This window comes from Staurois parvus, unplaced genomic scaffold (genome assembly GCF_062004578.1).
Source record: "Staurois parvus isolate SC_StPar_1 unplaced genomic scaffold, SC_StPar_1.0 ptg001051l, whole genome shotgun sequence".
NCBI lineage: Eukaryota > Metazoa > Chordata > Amphibia > Anura > Ranidae > Staurois > Staurois parvus.
This window is the reverse complement of record NW_028318847.1, coordinates 1,117,274-1,134,902: the sequence shown is the minus strand read 5'-3', so window position 1 is coordinate 1,134,902 and position 17,629 is coordinate 1,117,274. Positions and strand designations below refer to the sequence as shown.

The 17,629-nt window shown below is 42.2% G+C and overlaps 1 protein-coding gene across 2 annotated transcripts in view; it reads right to left on the bottom strand.

The window, feature by feature from the left end:
• Nucleotides 1-2,363: 2,363 nt before the first annotated feature.
• LOC149440811 (serine/threonine-protein kinase D1-like) overlaps nucleotides 2,364-17,629 on the bottom strand; it is a 154,967-nt gene continuing 139,701 nt past the window's right edge. For both annotated transcript variants that reach the window (XM_089658033.1, XM_089658032.1), the window contains exons 16-19: nucleotides 13,828-13,926; nucleotides 12,992-13,259; nucleotides 6,766-6,851; nucleotides 2,364-3,608 (exon numbers count right to left, since the gene is read on the bottom strand). In XM_089658033.1, coding sequence (XP_089514159.1) covers nucleotides 3,429-3,608; nucleotides 6,766-6,851; nucleotides 12,992-13,259; nucleotides 13,828-13,926 — 633 coding nt within the window. In that variant the 3' untranslated portion in view covers nucleotides 2,364-3,428. The remainder of the gene's footprint in view (nucleotides 3,609-6,765; nucleotides 6,852-12,991; nucleotides 13,260-13,827; nucleotides 13,927-17,629) is intronic.

The following is a 17,629-nucleotide window of genomic DNA, read 5'->3' as shown; positions in this document are numbered from 1 at the left end:
AACAAGCAAGATTTCTGGCTCTCACAGACCTGTACCTTCTTCTTTAAGAGGCTCCTCTGTCCTGCACTCATTACCTGTATCAATGGCACTTGTTTGAACTTGTTATCAGTATAAAAGACACCTGTCCACAACCTCAAACAGTCACACTCCAAACTCCACTATGGTGAAGACCAAAGAGCATGTCGAAGGACACAAGAAACAAAATTGTAGACCTGCACCAGGCTGGGAAGACTGAATCTGAAATAGGCAAGCAGCTTGGTGTGAACAAATCAACTGTGGGAGCAATAATTAGAAAATGGAAGACATACAAGACCACTGATAATCTCCCTCGATCTGGGGCTCCACGCAAGATCTCACCCCATGGGGTCAAAATGATCACAAGAACGGTGAGCAAAAATCCCAGAACCACACGGGGGGACCTAGTGAATGACCTGCAGAAAGCTGGGACCAACGTAACAAAGGCTACCATCAGTAACACACTATGCCGCCAGGGACTCAGATCCTGCAGTGCCAGACATGTCCCCCTGCTTAAGCCAGTACATGTCCGGGCCCGTCTGAAGTTTGCTAGAGAGCATTTGGATGATCCAGAAGAGGATTGGGAGAATGTCATATGGTCAGATGAAACCAAAATAGAACTGTTTGGTAGAAACACAACTCGTCGTGTTTGGAGGAGAGTTTCATCCAAAGAACACCATACCTACTGTGAAGCATGGGGGTGACAACATCATGCTTTGGGGCTGTTTCTCCGCAAAGGGACCAGGACGACTGATCCATGTACAGGAAAGAATGAATGGGGCCATGTATCGTGAGATTTTGAGTGCAAACCTCCTTCCATCAGCAAGGGCATTGAAGATGAAACGTGGCTGGGTCTTCCAACATGACAATGATCCCAAACATACCGCCCGGGCAACGAAGGAGTGGCTTTGTAAGAAGCATTTCAAGATCCTGGAGTGGCCTAGCCAGTCTCCATATCTCAACCCCATAGAAAACCTTTGGAGGGAGTTGAAAGTCCGTGTCGCCCAGCGACAGCCCCAAAACATCACTGCTCTAGAGGAGATCTGCATGGAGGAATGGGCCAACATACCAGCAACAGTGTGTGCCAACCTTGTGAAGACTTACAGGAAACGTTTGACCTCTGTCATTGCCAACAAAGGATATATAACAAAGCATTGAGATGAACTTTTGATATTGACCAAATATTTATTTTCCACCAAAATTTGCAAATAAATTCTTTCCAAATCAGCCAATGTGATTGTCTGGATTTTTTTTTCTCATTTTGTCTCTCATAGTTGAGGTCTACCTATGATGCCAATTACAGGCCTCTCTCATCTTTTTAAGTGGGAGAACTTGCACAATTGGTGGCTGACTAAATACTTTTTTGCCCCACTGTATATCACATAATATTCAATAAGACAATGAACCAGGATCTAAAACAAACTTCACTCCTGTGATCCACAGGAGAAGTAGTGGCAAACAAGTTCTATGGGTTGGGTTTCTATTCAGAGCTTCACAACCGTGGAATAAGAACACAGAGGGACCTCAGCTATGGAAATGCTTTCCACAGAGGAGGAAGGACCTTTCTACATACCATGTACTGAACACGCCTTCATTGTGCCAGTTAACAGTGAGGAGTGAGTTCTGGCAAAGCACAAGCCACAAAAAGGTCAGAATATGAAAGGATACTATTACAGCCATTGAGACATTTGTTTCAATGGTGACAGGTTATTCTAAAGTAGGAAAGTAATAAACCTCTTCACACCAGCTGTACGCATATACTGTATGTTAGGGATCTCCAAACTTTCTAAACAAAGGGCCAGTTTACTGCCCTTCAGATTTTAGGGGGCTGGACTGTGGACATTTGGAGCAGAAAAGGTCCAAATGTTAGAGGGAAAAAACATTGCTGCTTCATTTGTGTCAGTGGGAGGAATTATGCTCCATTGTTGGTATTAGTGGATGAAATAGTGCCCCAAGGGCAAGATAAAAGCAAGCAAAGGGCCAGATCTGGTCTCCGGGCCACAGTTTGGAGACCATTGCAGTAAGTGGTCTTTTGGAGGTTGGGCCCTAACACCAAGTGGCTGCATATGTGAGTCCACAGGGTACGGTTTACTGTACTGAGAATGCATTTACTGCGAGCTCCCAGCACAGTACAGGAAATAGTTTAAACATAGACAAATTATTTCTATAGTTGACCATTGATAATTCAGAGAAGGTCCTCCTGTGTACATGTGCTTAAAAAAACAGAAAAAAGGAGAGGGGCCTAAAAGCTCCATTAAGTGGCCAGAGGGACTGTTTCATATATATCTTCTAAGATTCAATAAGACAATGCCTTCATCCAGGAACCGGGAAACAATAGTAGCAAAAGATTGATGCCCTAAAAAACATTTTAATTTTGATATTTTGGACTCACGTTCTGCTTGAATTCTATACATTTATGTTTTAACTATAAGAAAAGTCTTTAGTGAAAAGGGAACACCCACTTTTTTTGCATTTATGCACTGTACTAAATAATTAAATTCCAATACAATAATCTGGTTTACAATAAATTATGAACTCTTGACTATAAACACTGATTTAGATATTGCAGAAAATATTCACAGATTGTCAAACTTCTTTACCACCCTTGCGGACCAGAAATTGCTACAAATCAGAATATATTCTTTGGTGCAAAAATGTATAGGCCTTTTGAAAGAGTCACAGATCTCACATGTATGTGAAAGATATACATTATGTATTTTCTTATTTATAAGAAACAAATATATATATCCCTAAACAAAACAGAAGTTACATACAGGTCACATTCATATGAATACATATGAAAAATGAACATTGGGTCCAAATGAAGAAAAAAATATACAAACATAAGGAGATAAAAGTAGACTGTAAGAATATAGCAGCTCAGATAGGCTAGGGGGCCCAGCTGCAAAGTTCCCATACCACAAGCCCTTCTTTCTCATTCAGGGAGTCAGTTGGGGAGCCCCTTTAGCATTGAGTGTACATGATTAAAATCTGTGCAACAAGCAAGAGTATCCATAAGCTTCAGAAAAGCCCAGAGCAGCAGGAGCACACAGCACCATCATTATATTCAGTACTAAGATTCTGCTTAAAGGGGCACAACGTAACCATCTATGTGCAAACACTGCCCAAGGCAAAAATATCGCTGGCTCTTGAGCTTTTTGACTTTCAGTTCAACTCCTATTTGACATTCAAACAATTAAACACATATAAAATATAGACAATTTGCACGAACACTTTTCTGTTATTACATAGATATCACAGGCATATTCTTTAAGGTTCACTGTTTATCATTTGGGCAGTGGGCTTGAGCCTAAGACAGACCATGTTGTAGCATAATTTAACAGTGGCCTACAGCATAATGGCTTTGGCTTAACCGAGTAGCCATGATCACCCATATGGCTAAAAGGAAAAGTTTACTCTTCATCTTCTTCTTCGGTTTCATCAAACTGAGGTCCCATGACAAAGTGCTGTGGATATTCAATACCACATTCCTCAGCAAATCTCTGCCAACGTGCATCATCGCTCTCATGGGTAATGTATCTTTGGCCAACTTTGGTTTCTAATTCCCGGAGATCCAACCAAGTCTGAAAGTCCTGCAGGAAATAGGACAAGGTGATTCTAAATTTGCACATAATATCTGGATTTTTATTAATTAAAAGAGAAGAATGGGATTTTTTTTTCAATCATACTTACCTAGGTGGATTGCAGCATCAATCAGATGCTACATCTGTCCCCCACCACTTCTAAGGCTGAGAACTGAGTGATCAGACACCACTGATCGCTCAGTTCTCCCTGCTGCCCTGAGCAGAGAGCACTGTCAGTCACCGCTTTTTGCTCTGCCCGGCTGACAGCTCTGGCTCAGGCTCCCAGTGGTCACAGGAGACTAGAACAAACTGCACTCCTGTGATCCTCAGGAGAAGTACAGCCAAACAAGCTTCTATGGGTTGGGTTTCTATTCAGAGCTTCACAACTGCGGAACAAGAACACAGGGGGACCTCAGCTATGGAAAGGGAGGACCTTTCTACATACCATGTACTGAACACTCCTTCATTGTGCCAGTTAACAGTGAGTTCTGGCAAAGAACAAGCCACAAAAAGGTCAGATTATGAAAGGATACTATTACAGCCATTGAGACATTTGTTTCAATGGTGACAGGTTTGTGACGATCGCGGCGTCAGACCCCAGCCCTTCTCACCAAACTCGTGACCGAAGGAGTAGCCAATCTAAAACCGCGCTGTCACGTGCGTAACAATGCCACGCCCAGCTGCACCCTGCACAAAGATTTTCCAGCTAATGGACCACAATCTGTATACCGGCAGCCTGGGAGCGATTGTTACGGAGTCAGGTTAATTACGCAATTAACCTGTCACACTGCTACCACCTCCTTTTTGTACAGAGAAAGAGGAAACTTGGCAATATCAGCAATAACACTACGATGTTTGCCTAAGCGTCTGTATACCGCTGTCACCGCAGGCAGAGATATACAGAAGTTTAAAACACACACAGTAGCGCTCTTCAGAGGCAGGGATTCTTAGTTTGCATTAAAGAGCTTTAGAAACAGTTCAACAATTTCAGAAAGTAAGATTTATTACTAAAAGGTCAAAAGGGTGCAATAAAAATATTTACAGAAAAAGATGTAGCCAATATATATATAAAAAATATACAGACAGCAATAACACAGCAAAGAGATAACAGAAAGAAGTTTAAAGTGATAAAGTACTTGCCGTCAGCCATAGTTTAGCAGTTCAAGTTTCCTGAGCAAAAGGGCCTTTATCTCCCAAAGTTGGTTCCGATGTTAAAAGGGAGAATTCTTCAACTTAGCTCAACTCAGCTCAACTAGCTTTTCTAGGAACTCAGCAGGGTGTCTCCCTGAAGCAGAGAACCAATCGCCTCATTTGGGCGGGTGTTGCAGGCGGAGACCCAAGCTAGAACCCAAAATCCCTCCCAAGTTGATACCGGGGCAATAACTTTCCCTGGATACATGTAACATTCTATCCATGAGTAGATTAATAAGCAGAAAAACCTGCCGAACGTCTAGATATGAAATATGACATACCTGCTGGGACAGGTAAGGAGATATCATTTTCTGTTCTCCTGTAGATGTCAGCTAGGGGGTGTAATATATCAGACGACTTGTATTAAAGTGACCGGTCTGAATATATGCCTGTTTTACGGTTTATCTGGAATGTCTTTGAAGCTCAGTGAAGGGCTTGGTTTATGGCTTTACGATCCTTTTCCAGCAAGAGTCTCACAGACATACAGGGGCCAGGCTAATTGGGGTGTATAACCATGAGCTCCCTAGCTGGGCCTTGATGCCTTTTTGAACTCAGCATCCAGGGACCATGTGTCACTCAACAGAGAGGGAGGGGGGGATTTGTCTAGGAGAGAGAGAGAGATACAAGATGGAGGATCCTTAGCAAGATAGAGGACCGCGTCCATCTTTGTATGCACAATTGCTACAAGGTTATCCTAAAGTATTAAGCTAATTAACCTCTTCATGCCAGCTGTGTGCATATACTGTATATCAGGGGTCTCCAAACTTTATAAACAAAGGGCCAGTTTACTGCTTTTCAGACTTTAGGGGGCTGGACTGTGGACATTTGTAGCAGAAAAGGTCCATACGTCAGTGAGGAAAAAACAATGTTGTTTCATGCCAGTGGGAGGAATTCTACCCCGTTGTTGGTATCAGTGGATGAAATAGTGCCCCAAGAGCCATATAAAAGCAAGCAAAGGGCCATATATAGTCCCCAGGACGCAGTTTTGAGACCACTGCTGGATGTGGTCTCTCGGGGTTGGGCCCTAACACTGAGTGGCTGCATATATGCATCCATAGGGTACGGTTTACTGTACTGATAATACGTTCACTGCAAGTTCCCAGCACAGTAGCTAAAGTGAAACTGGAAAGTTCCCAATGAATACTGGCTATCAGAAGCTTCCAATGATGTGAGCGCTGTGACAGCCAGACATTACAGTTGTGACATGATTTGAATGTCCACTTCAGCCTCCCGCCATTTAGATCCCCTTAAAGGGGTGGAAGGTGGTATCAGGAAGCGGTTAAGAAAAACAATGGTATTTCCCATTTTTTAACATAATTTTTTTAACGATCTTTAAGTCCAGTGGTGTTTCTGCAGTATTATTGGCGTACTGTTGATTTTTCAATTAATTTGACAGGTGAAAAGTTAAACATTTTAACACACAGAATTAACTTCTTCACCAAGTGAAAAAACTTGGAATTATAAACTTCCCCTTTTTGATAAAGCAAGTGACATTAACACATGCAATATTACTCAATATGTCACTTTCAGAATGCAGTATCATGTATCACAGATTTCTGAATCAGGTCCGGAGTCTAATATATTTTCTATGCAGTGGGCTACATTGCAGATCTGCATACCTGAATATTTGATCAATCTAACCCTTATATTTTGGTTATTTGTGGGTGCTTGTGGGTTGAATTAACAACCACATACTATCTTATTATCATAGAAGAATGTGAAGACAAAAACAACCTGGCTGTTTCTCCCACCAAAAAGTCTCACTCATCCTTAGTCAATCTTCATAAAGCAACAATTTAAATATTCCCTATTTAAATGTCTGTGAAGGGTTGGGGCATCTGGTAATTCAGGTCCAGTGATTTTGCTACTAGTGACTACAATAGTTTAAGAAACCAAAATACTATCTACAACTGAAAAGACAGTTTTGCTGGGCTGACCCTATACAAATGCGATAGTAGTTGACATGGATACCTACCTGCATCCATGGGTGACTAAGAGCCTTGTCCACACTGAATCTTCTTCTGATTTGCACTTGTAACAAACTGCTTATAAGGGCAATTGCTAAAAAATAAAAAAAAGTGTTTGTTTACAAAAACAACAATACAAGTTAATCAGATCAACCTCAACCATTTATCTATTGTTTATCTATTGTTGAACTTTGCCAATTTCATACCAATCATGATATGTAGGTAGGTAACCTGGTTTCCCACCAAGGATGCTATTTTTGAACAGCTTTTGTTTTTCATGTTCATATACACTATATTGCCAAAAGCATTGGGACACCTGCCTTTACACGCACATGAACTTTAATGGCATCCCAGTCTTAGGCTGTAGCGTTCAATGTTGAGTTGGCCCACCCTTTACAGCTATAATAGCTTCAACTCTTCTGGGAAGATCTTCCACAAGGTTTAGGAGTGTGTCTATGGGAATGTTTGACCCTTCTAGAAACGCATTTGTGAGGTCAGGCACTGATGTCGGACGAGAAGGCCTGACTCGCAGTCTCCACTCTAATTCATCCCAAAAGTGTTCTATTGGCTTGAGGTCAGGACTCTGTGCAGGCCAGTCATGTTCCTCCATCCCAAACTTGCTCAGCCATGTCTTTATGGACCTTTCTTTATGCACTGGTATGCAGTCATGTTGGAACAGGAAGGGGCCATTCCCAAAATATTCCCACAAAGTTGGGAGCATGAAATTATCCAAAATGTCTTGGTATGCTGACACCTTAAGAGTTTCCTTCACTGGAACTAAGGGGCCAAGCCCAACCCCATGAAAAATAACCCCACACCACAATACCCCCTCCACCAAACTTTATACTTGGCACAATGCAGTCAGGCAAGTACCATTCTCCTGGCAAAAGCCAAACCCAGACACGTCCATTGGATTGCCAGACAGAGAAGCATGATTCGCCACTCCAGAGAACACGTTTCCACTGCTCTAGAGTCTAGTGGTGGTGTGCTTTACACCACGGCATCTGACACTTTTTATTGTACTTGGTGATGTAAGGCTTGGATGCACCTGCTCGGCCATGGAAACCCATTCCATGAAGCTCTCTGCCCACTGTTGTGCTAATCTGAAGGCCACACAAAGTTTGGAGGTGTTTAGCTATTGACTCTGCAGACAGTTGGCGTCTTCTGCACACTGTACACTTCAGCATGTACTGACCCCAGTCTGTCATTTTACGTGGCCTATCACTTCGTGGCTGAGTTGCTGTTCCAAGTTGCTTCCACTTTGTTATAATACCACTAACAGTTGACCGTGGGATATTAAGTAGCAAGGAAATTTCACAGATGGTCTTATTGCACAGGTGGCAACCTATCACTGTACGACGCTTGAATTCATTGAACGCCTGAGAGCGACCCATTTTTTCACAAATGTTTGTAGAAGCAAACTGTATGCCTAGGTGCTCGATTTTATACACCTGTGGCCATGGAGGTGATTGGAACAAATGAATCTAATGACTTGGAGGGGTGTCCCAATACTTTTGGCAGTATAGTGTATGTGTGTGATAAGTTTGGTCAGTTTCTTTAAAAAATATTCTGATGGGGGGCGTGGTCTGGACATGGCTGAGTAAAGATGTGTTGAGCTGGAATGCTAATGCTCAGGGAGGGTTTTGTTCCCTGACGGGGCCTATCAAGTCAGCAACTCTGGCCTTTATCTACCTCCGCAGAGTGGGTAGTCCACAGGATCTTGATGAGGGAGGGTTGACTCACTTTTAGGTACCCCCACCCCTAGTTATAATGGAAATTTCTGGGGCATGCCTACTTCTCCCCTTGACTGTAGAGGGTTTATTACCTCAATGCTTGTTGGTGGTTGTGGCTCCTACAGGCGATGCCCTCTATGGAGGGGACCACCTGCGTGCCCTGCTAGGACTAATGTATTTTAATAGGGTTTGGTATTTGTAGCACACTCCCCAATCTTGAGAGTTTCATTTCTCTTTAGACATGTGGGGGTTGATTATGGCATTCCTGCTGTGGAGGGGGGGGGTTCTCTCCCAGTCTCTATAGGGACACACTCTGACGCGCACTCGGATCTCCCCTGTACCCTACTTTCTCCCTTCCTCTTTATAGGTTTATAGGTGGAGGGCCGTGTGCAGCTTCTACTAATATGTTTGTTTTCTCTTGCAAATATAGGACTTTCTCTAGGGGGCTACAAGTTGCCTTCAGTTATGATGAGCCACTCAGTGATACGCAGATCCCGTGCCTGGGTCTACCGCAGAGTCTTTGAGACCTTGTGGGTGGTGCAATGGGCAACCCTCTACCATTTACTTCGGCTTGGAATGCTTGATCGCCTGGCATGTCACTGTATTGGGGCGGCAGTCTTCTCGGGGAATACATACATTGGTCGACCTTGTATATCTCCCCACAACTAGACCTGGCATGTTGACATTTTTTCCACCTTCAAGGCAACGACAAAGGGGGAAAAAGGGATTGTTTATATATATATTATGCCTGTTGCTATGCTTGTTCAATTTGGTTATGTGATGCCGTTTATCTGTTTGTCTCTTCTAGCCGGAGGAGGGAAATGGGAGAATGTTTCTTGGCTGTACCCAACCTTTTCCCCTCGTAGGTCTGCGCTCATGTGGTCATTTGACCCACTAGTGAGTGCTATTGGGACTTCCCATTATAGCACTTATGGGAAGGTGCTCCCTTACAGCAGCTTCCAACAGCTTTCTCACCTCACTCTTTCTAGCTTTCTCTGCCTATTTGTCTTCCCTTTTCTTTACCCCCCTTCATTTCTTCTACTCCCTTCTTCCCTCTCTCCTCTGCCTCCTATACCCCTCCCCCCCCCCCTTTTTGTTCCTCTCCTCCCCCTCCCTATTCATTTAATGTGAAGAATGAACTCACTTTGCATTACTTCTATTAACACCAAGGGACTTAATGTCTCCGGAAAGCAGCATATGCTTCTTGGGGAGCTAAAATATTGTTATTCCGATATCCGATTTATACAGGATACTTACTTTCGGGATGGTAAACTCCCTGTCCTCCGAAACAGGTTCTACCCCTTTACCTACCACGGACTAACCAAGAGGCCAAATCAAGGGAGTTTCCATTTTGATTTCTAAAAATGGTCCCTGGACATGCCAGGATGTTCTTTTGGACCCGAACGGTAGCTTCATCTTTCTGCAGGGCAAGAATAGCTGTGTTCAGATGGCATTGGCAACGATGTAATAGTCAACAGGACCTCTTTATCTGTAGCACTCCGATTAAATTGCTGGAATTCACAGAAGGCCATCCAGCACTAGGGGGAGATTTTAATGTCCCACTGATCCCTACTTTTGATACATCCTCAGGCTCATCATCTGCCCCCCCTAGCTCTTGCAAACGCATCTCTCAAATTCTTCATAAGATCCAACTAATAGATGTCTGGCCATTTCCATAGGAAATATCATGTGGTTGGCTCATGCTCCCATCACATTTCAGTACTCCCTGTGCGACACTCCTTCCTCTAAGAGATCCCCTTGAAGACGTAATGAAAGTCTGCTGCAGGACCCCATGGTCCTAGTGGACATTGTGCTTGATCTTGAGGCATATTTTCCCACTAATGATACACCCGGTTGTAACTTGGGAATTGTGTGGGAAGTGCATAAGGCTGTTATCTGAGGGGTTCTAATTAAGCATGGGGTTCGGATCAAGAAAGACCAGAAGAAACAATTGGACACCTTATTGACAGCCATTCATAAATTGGAATCCCACCATAAACACGCACTGTCCCAATCTGTAGAAAGGGAACTGCTAATTCACCGGAAACAAGTGACAGTCCTCTTACGGTTCAGAGACAAAGCTGCGGTTCAAACGTGTAGACACATTTTCTTTGAGCTTGGCAATAAATGTGGCAGGCTCTTGGCCAAAGCCTTACAAGATAAGACAGCAGCAACTTATGTTGCTCATATAATGCAGGCAGATGGTTAACAAGCCTCTCTGCCCAAACACATTGCCCAAACATTTACTCCTCATTATATAATCTACATACTACATCCGCCTCATCAAGTAGAGGATCTGACATCCACCTGTATGCCTAGACTACCCCCCCTCGGTTCGTCAAGAACTGGAGGCGCCTATAACAATGGGCGAGCTGTGACTGGCAGTCAATCTGACCAAATCGGGTAAAGCTCCAGGCCCAGATGGCTTTACTGTTCAGTACTATAAACTGTTACTTGCCATTCTTGGCCCTTATATGCTTAAAATATTTAATGCATTAGGAGACTAAGCCTCTTTTCCATCGGACACCCTTAAAGCTCATATCACTGTTCTACCGAAAAAGGGGAAGGATCCTTCATCCTCTGGTATCTACCGACCAATCTGTCTTTTAAATATCAATCTGAAACTTTTTACCACGACAGTGGGCACCAGATTACAATATTTACCACAGCGAATCCATCTTGACTAAGTGGGGTTTATTTCCAACTGGGAGGTTTGAGATAACACTATTAAGGTTCTCAACCTGATTCATATGGCCAGTCAGACCAATTTCAGCATGTACAGTATACCAAGAAAAAGACAGGGGGTAAAGCATTTGAGACCGGCTGAATTGGCAGTTAATGCTGGCTGTCTTACGATATGTCAGCCTCGGAAACAACATGCTTCATTGGATTTCCAGTGTCTACACTGTAACAACGGCCGCTGTTAAAAGTAAATGGTGACCTTTCAGATCCCTTTCCTATTACAAATGGCACCAGGCAGGAGCGTCCTCTTTCACCCTTGCTCTTTGCCCTTACTCTGGAGCCTTTCCTTTTCACTGTCAGAAGGAATCCTGACATCCAGGGGTTATGTATAGGAGATGTTCAACACAAGATCTCTGCTTTTGCAGGCGACATGCTATTCTCCCTAAGTAATCCCGGGATCTCACTTCCCAATTTATTGCACGAGTTCGAGCATTAAGCATCTCTGGCTTAAAGAAGACTTTTCCAAATCGAAGGTGATGAGTGTTGCAATGACGCAACATCTTATTAGATCACTACAATCGGATTATAAATGCAAATGAACTCTCGTGGCACAGAAATACCTAGGTGGTAATATATAGCCATGAATTTCTCATACTTTTACCTTAAACATTCTGCCTCTTTTAGATCAGGTGCATGCTCTGCTGGATAAACATTCTGGATACATTCTTTGGGCGTTGAAACATTATTAAAATTAGTATTTACCACCTTTTTATACTTATTTCAAGCCCTATGAATTATATGCCATCCACATTCTTGAAACAAGCTCAGTCCTTGCTCTTTGACTTTATCTGGGAGGCCTCCAATCCGACATTGACTGCTTACTTTACCTAAGCAATTTGGTCGTCTGGTACTAGCAGGCCATTCACCTGGGCCACTTAATACACAGTTGCCGGCATAGCGATACTAAAATATGGACTCTTATTGAACAGGATCAGAGTCAGATTCTACTTCAACGAGGCCCATGGTGTCATACTTCTTTACCCTCTATGCTCAAATCCTAACCGCTAATTGATGCAACATCTCAAGTGTGCTTGTTGTTATTCTCGACTACATCCATATCTCTGGAGAGCTCTCCCCTATTTCCAATTTTGGGTAAGTTTCTAATGAAATGGGCTCAGGATAAGGAAAAATATATATGTATATGTTTCATCTTGACTAGAGCTGGTCTTACACTGATCAAAATTGGGTCTGTCCAGCAGAAAATGGCCTAAATTTCAACCAGTGTGTGGGCTGTGTTGCTCAACAAATCGATCAGCAACGGGAGCAGTACCTGCCACTGTGAGAATACAATGTCCTGGTGGGTGGAATCCTCCACTGAGTTTGTGTGGATGGTTGAATGAAGAAAAAAGCAAACAAAAAAAAAACAACCCTGCTTGGCCAGCTAAAAGCAGAACTCCAGTTAAAAATTTTATTTTCCAATGCAGTGGGACTGTTCCCACACTGTATGAGTTAAGTGCTCGTTTTGTCTGGGGGCTCAGGATAAAGCTATACTTACCCATTCCTCTGATCCTCCAGAAAACCACGCTCCCCATGTCCATTGGTGGACTGTTCCTGCCGTCCTCACATCCGGAGCTAGTCTATAGGCAAAAACGAACATTTAACCCATGCAGTGCGGGCTCAGCCCCACTGTATGGGAAAATAAGAAATTTGCCCATATTTCATCTTTAACTCTGACTACTGTATGTAACTATGAATAAATCATAATACTTCATAATACTAAAACTATAACAAACCCCAAAAATGAAAATGGTCTACTTACCATCATTTGAAACTTCATTCCAGGGGTTCTTTGGAAACATAAACGCTGCATTTCGGATCTGATCATTTATATCTTCATCTTCATTGAAGGGGAATGTGCCACTAAGGCTGACATAGATGATTACACCAACTGACCACATATCAAGGGATCTGTTATAGCCACTGTTCCTTAAGACCTCTGGTGCCAAATAAGCTGGAGTCCCAACAACTGACCTTCGAAAAGATTTTTCACCAATAATGCGAGCAAATCCAAAATCACAAAGTTTAACCTTGTTGCAAAATGAAAAAACATATAATACGAATGAGCTACACTTAAATAAGGTAATTCACACTAAATGAAATGCTTTACTCACGTCAAAAATACGTTCAATAATAACATTATATTTACTAATATAAATAAAAGTAACATGCAGTACTGTGTGTCCAGTACACAGGCAATATTCCTATCCATGCTAATATGAATATACAAATCCTGCTTCTTTTGCTGACAAGTTTAAAGCTGGTCTCCCAGATTTAGCTTCAGTCTTGAACAGGCTCCTATTCTGTACTAAAATGTCAATAGATTTCTTTCAAAAATGCAACACATCTGAAAACATTGTCGGCACACACCAATCCAAAGTACATTCATGTTTGTTTTTTTGGCATGCATCATAGTAAGAAATATTTCTTACAGGAGTTGATGAATCTCCTGCTGAGTGGATAAAATTAGAATAATTAGAGCAACCCTGTCTGGTCAAAATATACAATGTCCAGTGTGTAATGAAAGGGGAGTTTGTGTGCAGACTGCTAGGCAATGTCCCCTTGAAAGAATTCTAGCCTTGCCAATTGATAACTTACTTGTGGAAAAGCGTCCTCTGTAGCCAAGAGAACATTTTCTGGTTTAAGGTCACAGTGAACAATATTCTTTGCGTGAAGATGCCTCAAGGCCATTAATATCTGAAAAGAAAAAGAAAATTAGATTTTAACAATTTGGTAGAAAACATATGTTATTTGCCAAGGTTATTCATAATAAAAATGATTCTAAACAGCTCTATAAATTATATTATTTAGCAGAACATCTACATGTGTAGAAAATATTAACCATAAAAGCAATACGCATAATTAACACTACTACTATTACTACTTGACAGCACCATGGTAAAAAAAAAGGCAAAAAAGAGCCCCCTGAACTATAAAATCCTACTTTTATTCATCCAAGGCTAGGGTGTAGAATTTCAATAACAGTTTAATAGTGCAGTGTGTCATCAAATACATAAATAAAAATAAAAATCAATCCTCCCATGCTAGAGAAAACTGGGATGTACTAAACTATATATTGGGATGATGGGATGATTGGATTATTGGCTGCAATGCTCAACACTCTCATTAATGTCAGTATATTTTTACACATATACAGTGGGGCAAAAAGGTATTTAGTCAGCCACCAATTGTGCAAGTTCTCCCACTTAAAAAGATGAGAGAGGCCTGTAATTGGCATCATAGGTAGACCTCAACTATGAGAGACAAAATGAGAAAAAAAATCCAGACAATCACATTGGCTGATTTGGAAAGAATTTAATTTGCAAATTATGGTGGAAAATAAGTATTTGGTCACCTATAATCAAGCAAGATTTCTGGCTCTCACAGATCTGTACCTTCTTCTTTAAGAGGCTCCTCTGTCCTGCACTCATTACCTGTATCAATGGCACCTGTTTGAACTTGTTATCAGTATAAAAGACACCTGTCCACAACCTCAAACAGTCACACTCCAAACTCCACTATGGTGAAGACCAACGAGCTGTCGAAGGACACCAGAAACAAAATTGTAGACCTGCACCAGGCTGGGAAGACTGAATCTGAAATAGGCAAGCAGCTTGGTGTGAACAAATCAACTGTGGGAGCAACAATTAGAAAATGGAAGACATACAAAACCACTGATAATCTCCCTCGATCTGCGGTTCCACGCAAGATCTCACCCCGTGGGGTCAAAATGATCACAAGAACGGTGAGCAAAAATCCCAGGACCACACAGGGGGACCTAGCGAATGACCTGCAGAGAGCTGGGACCAACGTAACAAAGGCTACCATCAGTAACACACTACGCCGCCAGGGACTCAGATCCTGCAGTGCAGACGTGTCCCCCTGCTTAAGCCAGTACATGTCCGGGCCCATCTGAAGTTTGCTAGAGAGCATTTGGATGATCCAGAAGAGGATTAGGAGAATGTCATATGGTCAGATGAAACCAAAATAGAACTGTTTGGTAGAAACACAACTCGTCGTGTTTGGAGGAGAGAGAATGCTGAGTTGCATCCAAAAAACACCATACCTACTGTGAAGCATGGGGGTGGCAACATCATGCTTTGGGGCTCTTTCTCCGCAAAGGGACCAGGACGACTGATCCATGTACAGGACAGAATGAATGGGGCCATGTATCGTGAGATTTTGAGTGCAAACCTCCTTCCATCAGCAAGGGCATCGAAGATGAAACGTGGCTGGGTCTTCCAACATGACAATGATCCCAAACATACCGCCCGGGCAACGAAGGAGTGGCTTCATAAGAAGCATTTCAAGGTCCTGGAGTGGCCTAGCCAGTCTCCAGATCTCAACCCCATAGAAAACCTTTGGAGGGAGTTGAAAGTCCGTGTTGCCCAGCGACAGCCCCAAAATATCACTGCTCTAGAGGAGATCTGCATGGAGGAATGGGCCAACATACCAGCAACAGTGTGTGCCAACCTTGTGAAGACTTACAGGAAACGTTTGACCTCTGTCATTGCCAACAAAGGATATATAACAAAGTATTGAGATGAACTTTTGATATTGACCAAATACTTATTTTCCACCATAATTTGCAAATACATTCTTTCCAAATCAGCCAATGTGATTGTCTGGATTTTTTTTCTCATTTTGTCTCTCATAGTTGAGGTCTACCTATGATGCCAATGCCTAAGCTGCTTGCCTATTGCAGATTCAGTCTTCCCAGCCTGGTGCAGGTCTACAATTTTGTTTCTGGTGTCCTTCGACAGCTCGTTGGTCTTCACCATAGTGGAGTTTGGAGTGTGACTGTTTGAGGTTGTGGACAGGTGTCTTTTATACTGATAACAAGTTCAAACAGGTGCCATTGATACAGGTAATGAGTGCAGGACAGAGGAGCCTCTTAAAGAAGAAGGTACAGATCTGTGAGAGCCAGAAATCTTGCTTGATTATAGGTGACCAAATACTTATTTTCCACCATAATTTGCAAATTAAATTCTTTCCAAATCAGCCAATGTGATTGTCTGGATTTTTTTTCTCATTTTGTCTCTCATGGTTGAGGTCTACCTATGATGCCAATTACAGGCCTCTCTCATCTTTTTAAGTGGGAGAACTTGCACAATTGGTGGCTGACTAAATACTTGTTTGCCCTACTGTATATGGTAATGATTTTGTTTTTACTCAAAATATGTTTATCTTTTCTACAGTGCTTGATACTATGTTGCAAGTAATAGTGGCTAATGTTTAACTCTTCACTTACTGATATATGTGCAGCTGTAAAATGGCATCATAGTAAATTATACAGAAATAATGGAAATGTTACTCAATATATTAATAGGAATAGATGTACTGATTTCATACAGTAAAGCACTACATTTTGAACTGTTCTATTAGGAACTTTTCAAAAGTGAAGAAGATTAAAAATTATAAGCGCCAAGCAAAAAATGAATGCATTTCTGCTAACAATGTGGTTATTATGGATCTGCATGGGGATTATGGCTAGAATATAATGGTTACACATCCCATACAAATTAAATTTCATCTTTTAAAATAAAAATATGGGTAAAATTACTTTTATATCTGGGATTATGGGGAGAATATCATGGTAACTCAACCTATTTTGGATAAGCAAATACATATAATTATTTTTCTACATGGGGATTATGGGTGCATTTTTGTGGATACACATGCCAAGGATCATATTTGATCTATTTCTGAAAAAATTGTGGTTATAGTTACCGTATTTTCCAGCGTATAAGACGACTCCCTACTTTTCCTGTTAAAATATAGGGTTTGGGCTATACTCGCCATATAAGACTACCCCTCTTCCAATGCACACCAAATAAAAATTAAAAAAAACATCAGATTTGATTTCAATATGGTATGGTATTTCAGTATGGTATTCCAATGATGGGGTGCTATTCCTCTCACTGACACCAATGATGGGGCACGATTCCTCACTCTGACACCAATGATGGGGCACTATTCCTCCTACTGACACCAATGATAGGGCACTATTCCTCCTACTGACACCAATGATGGGGACTATTCCTCCCACTGACACCAATGATGGTGCCCCATCATTAGTGTCAGTGTGTGAGGAATAGTGTCCTATCATTAGTGTCAGTGGGAGGAACAGTACTCCATCAGTGTCAGTGGTAGAAAGAGTGCCCCATCATTGGTGTCAGTGGGAGGAATAGTGCCCCATCATTGGTGTCAGTGGGAGGAATAGTGCCCCATCATTGGTATCAGTGGGAGGAATAGTGTCCCATCATTGGTGTTAGTGGGAGGAATAGTGTCCCATCGTTGGTGTCAGTGGGAGGAATAGTGTCCCATCGTTGGTGTCAGTGGGGGGGAGGAATAGTGCCCCATCGTTGGTGTCAGTGGGGGGGGAGGAATAGTGTTCCAT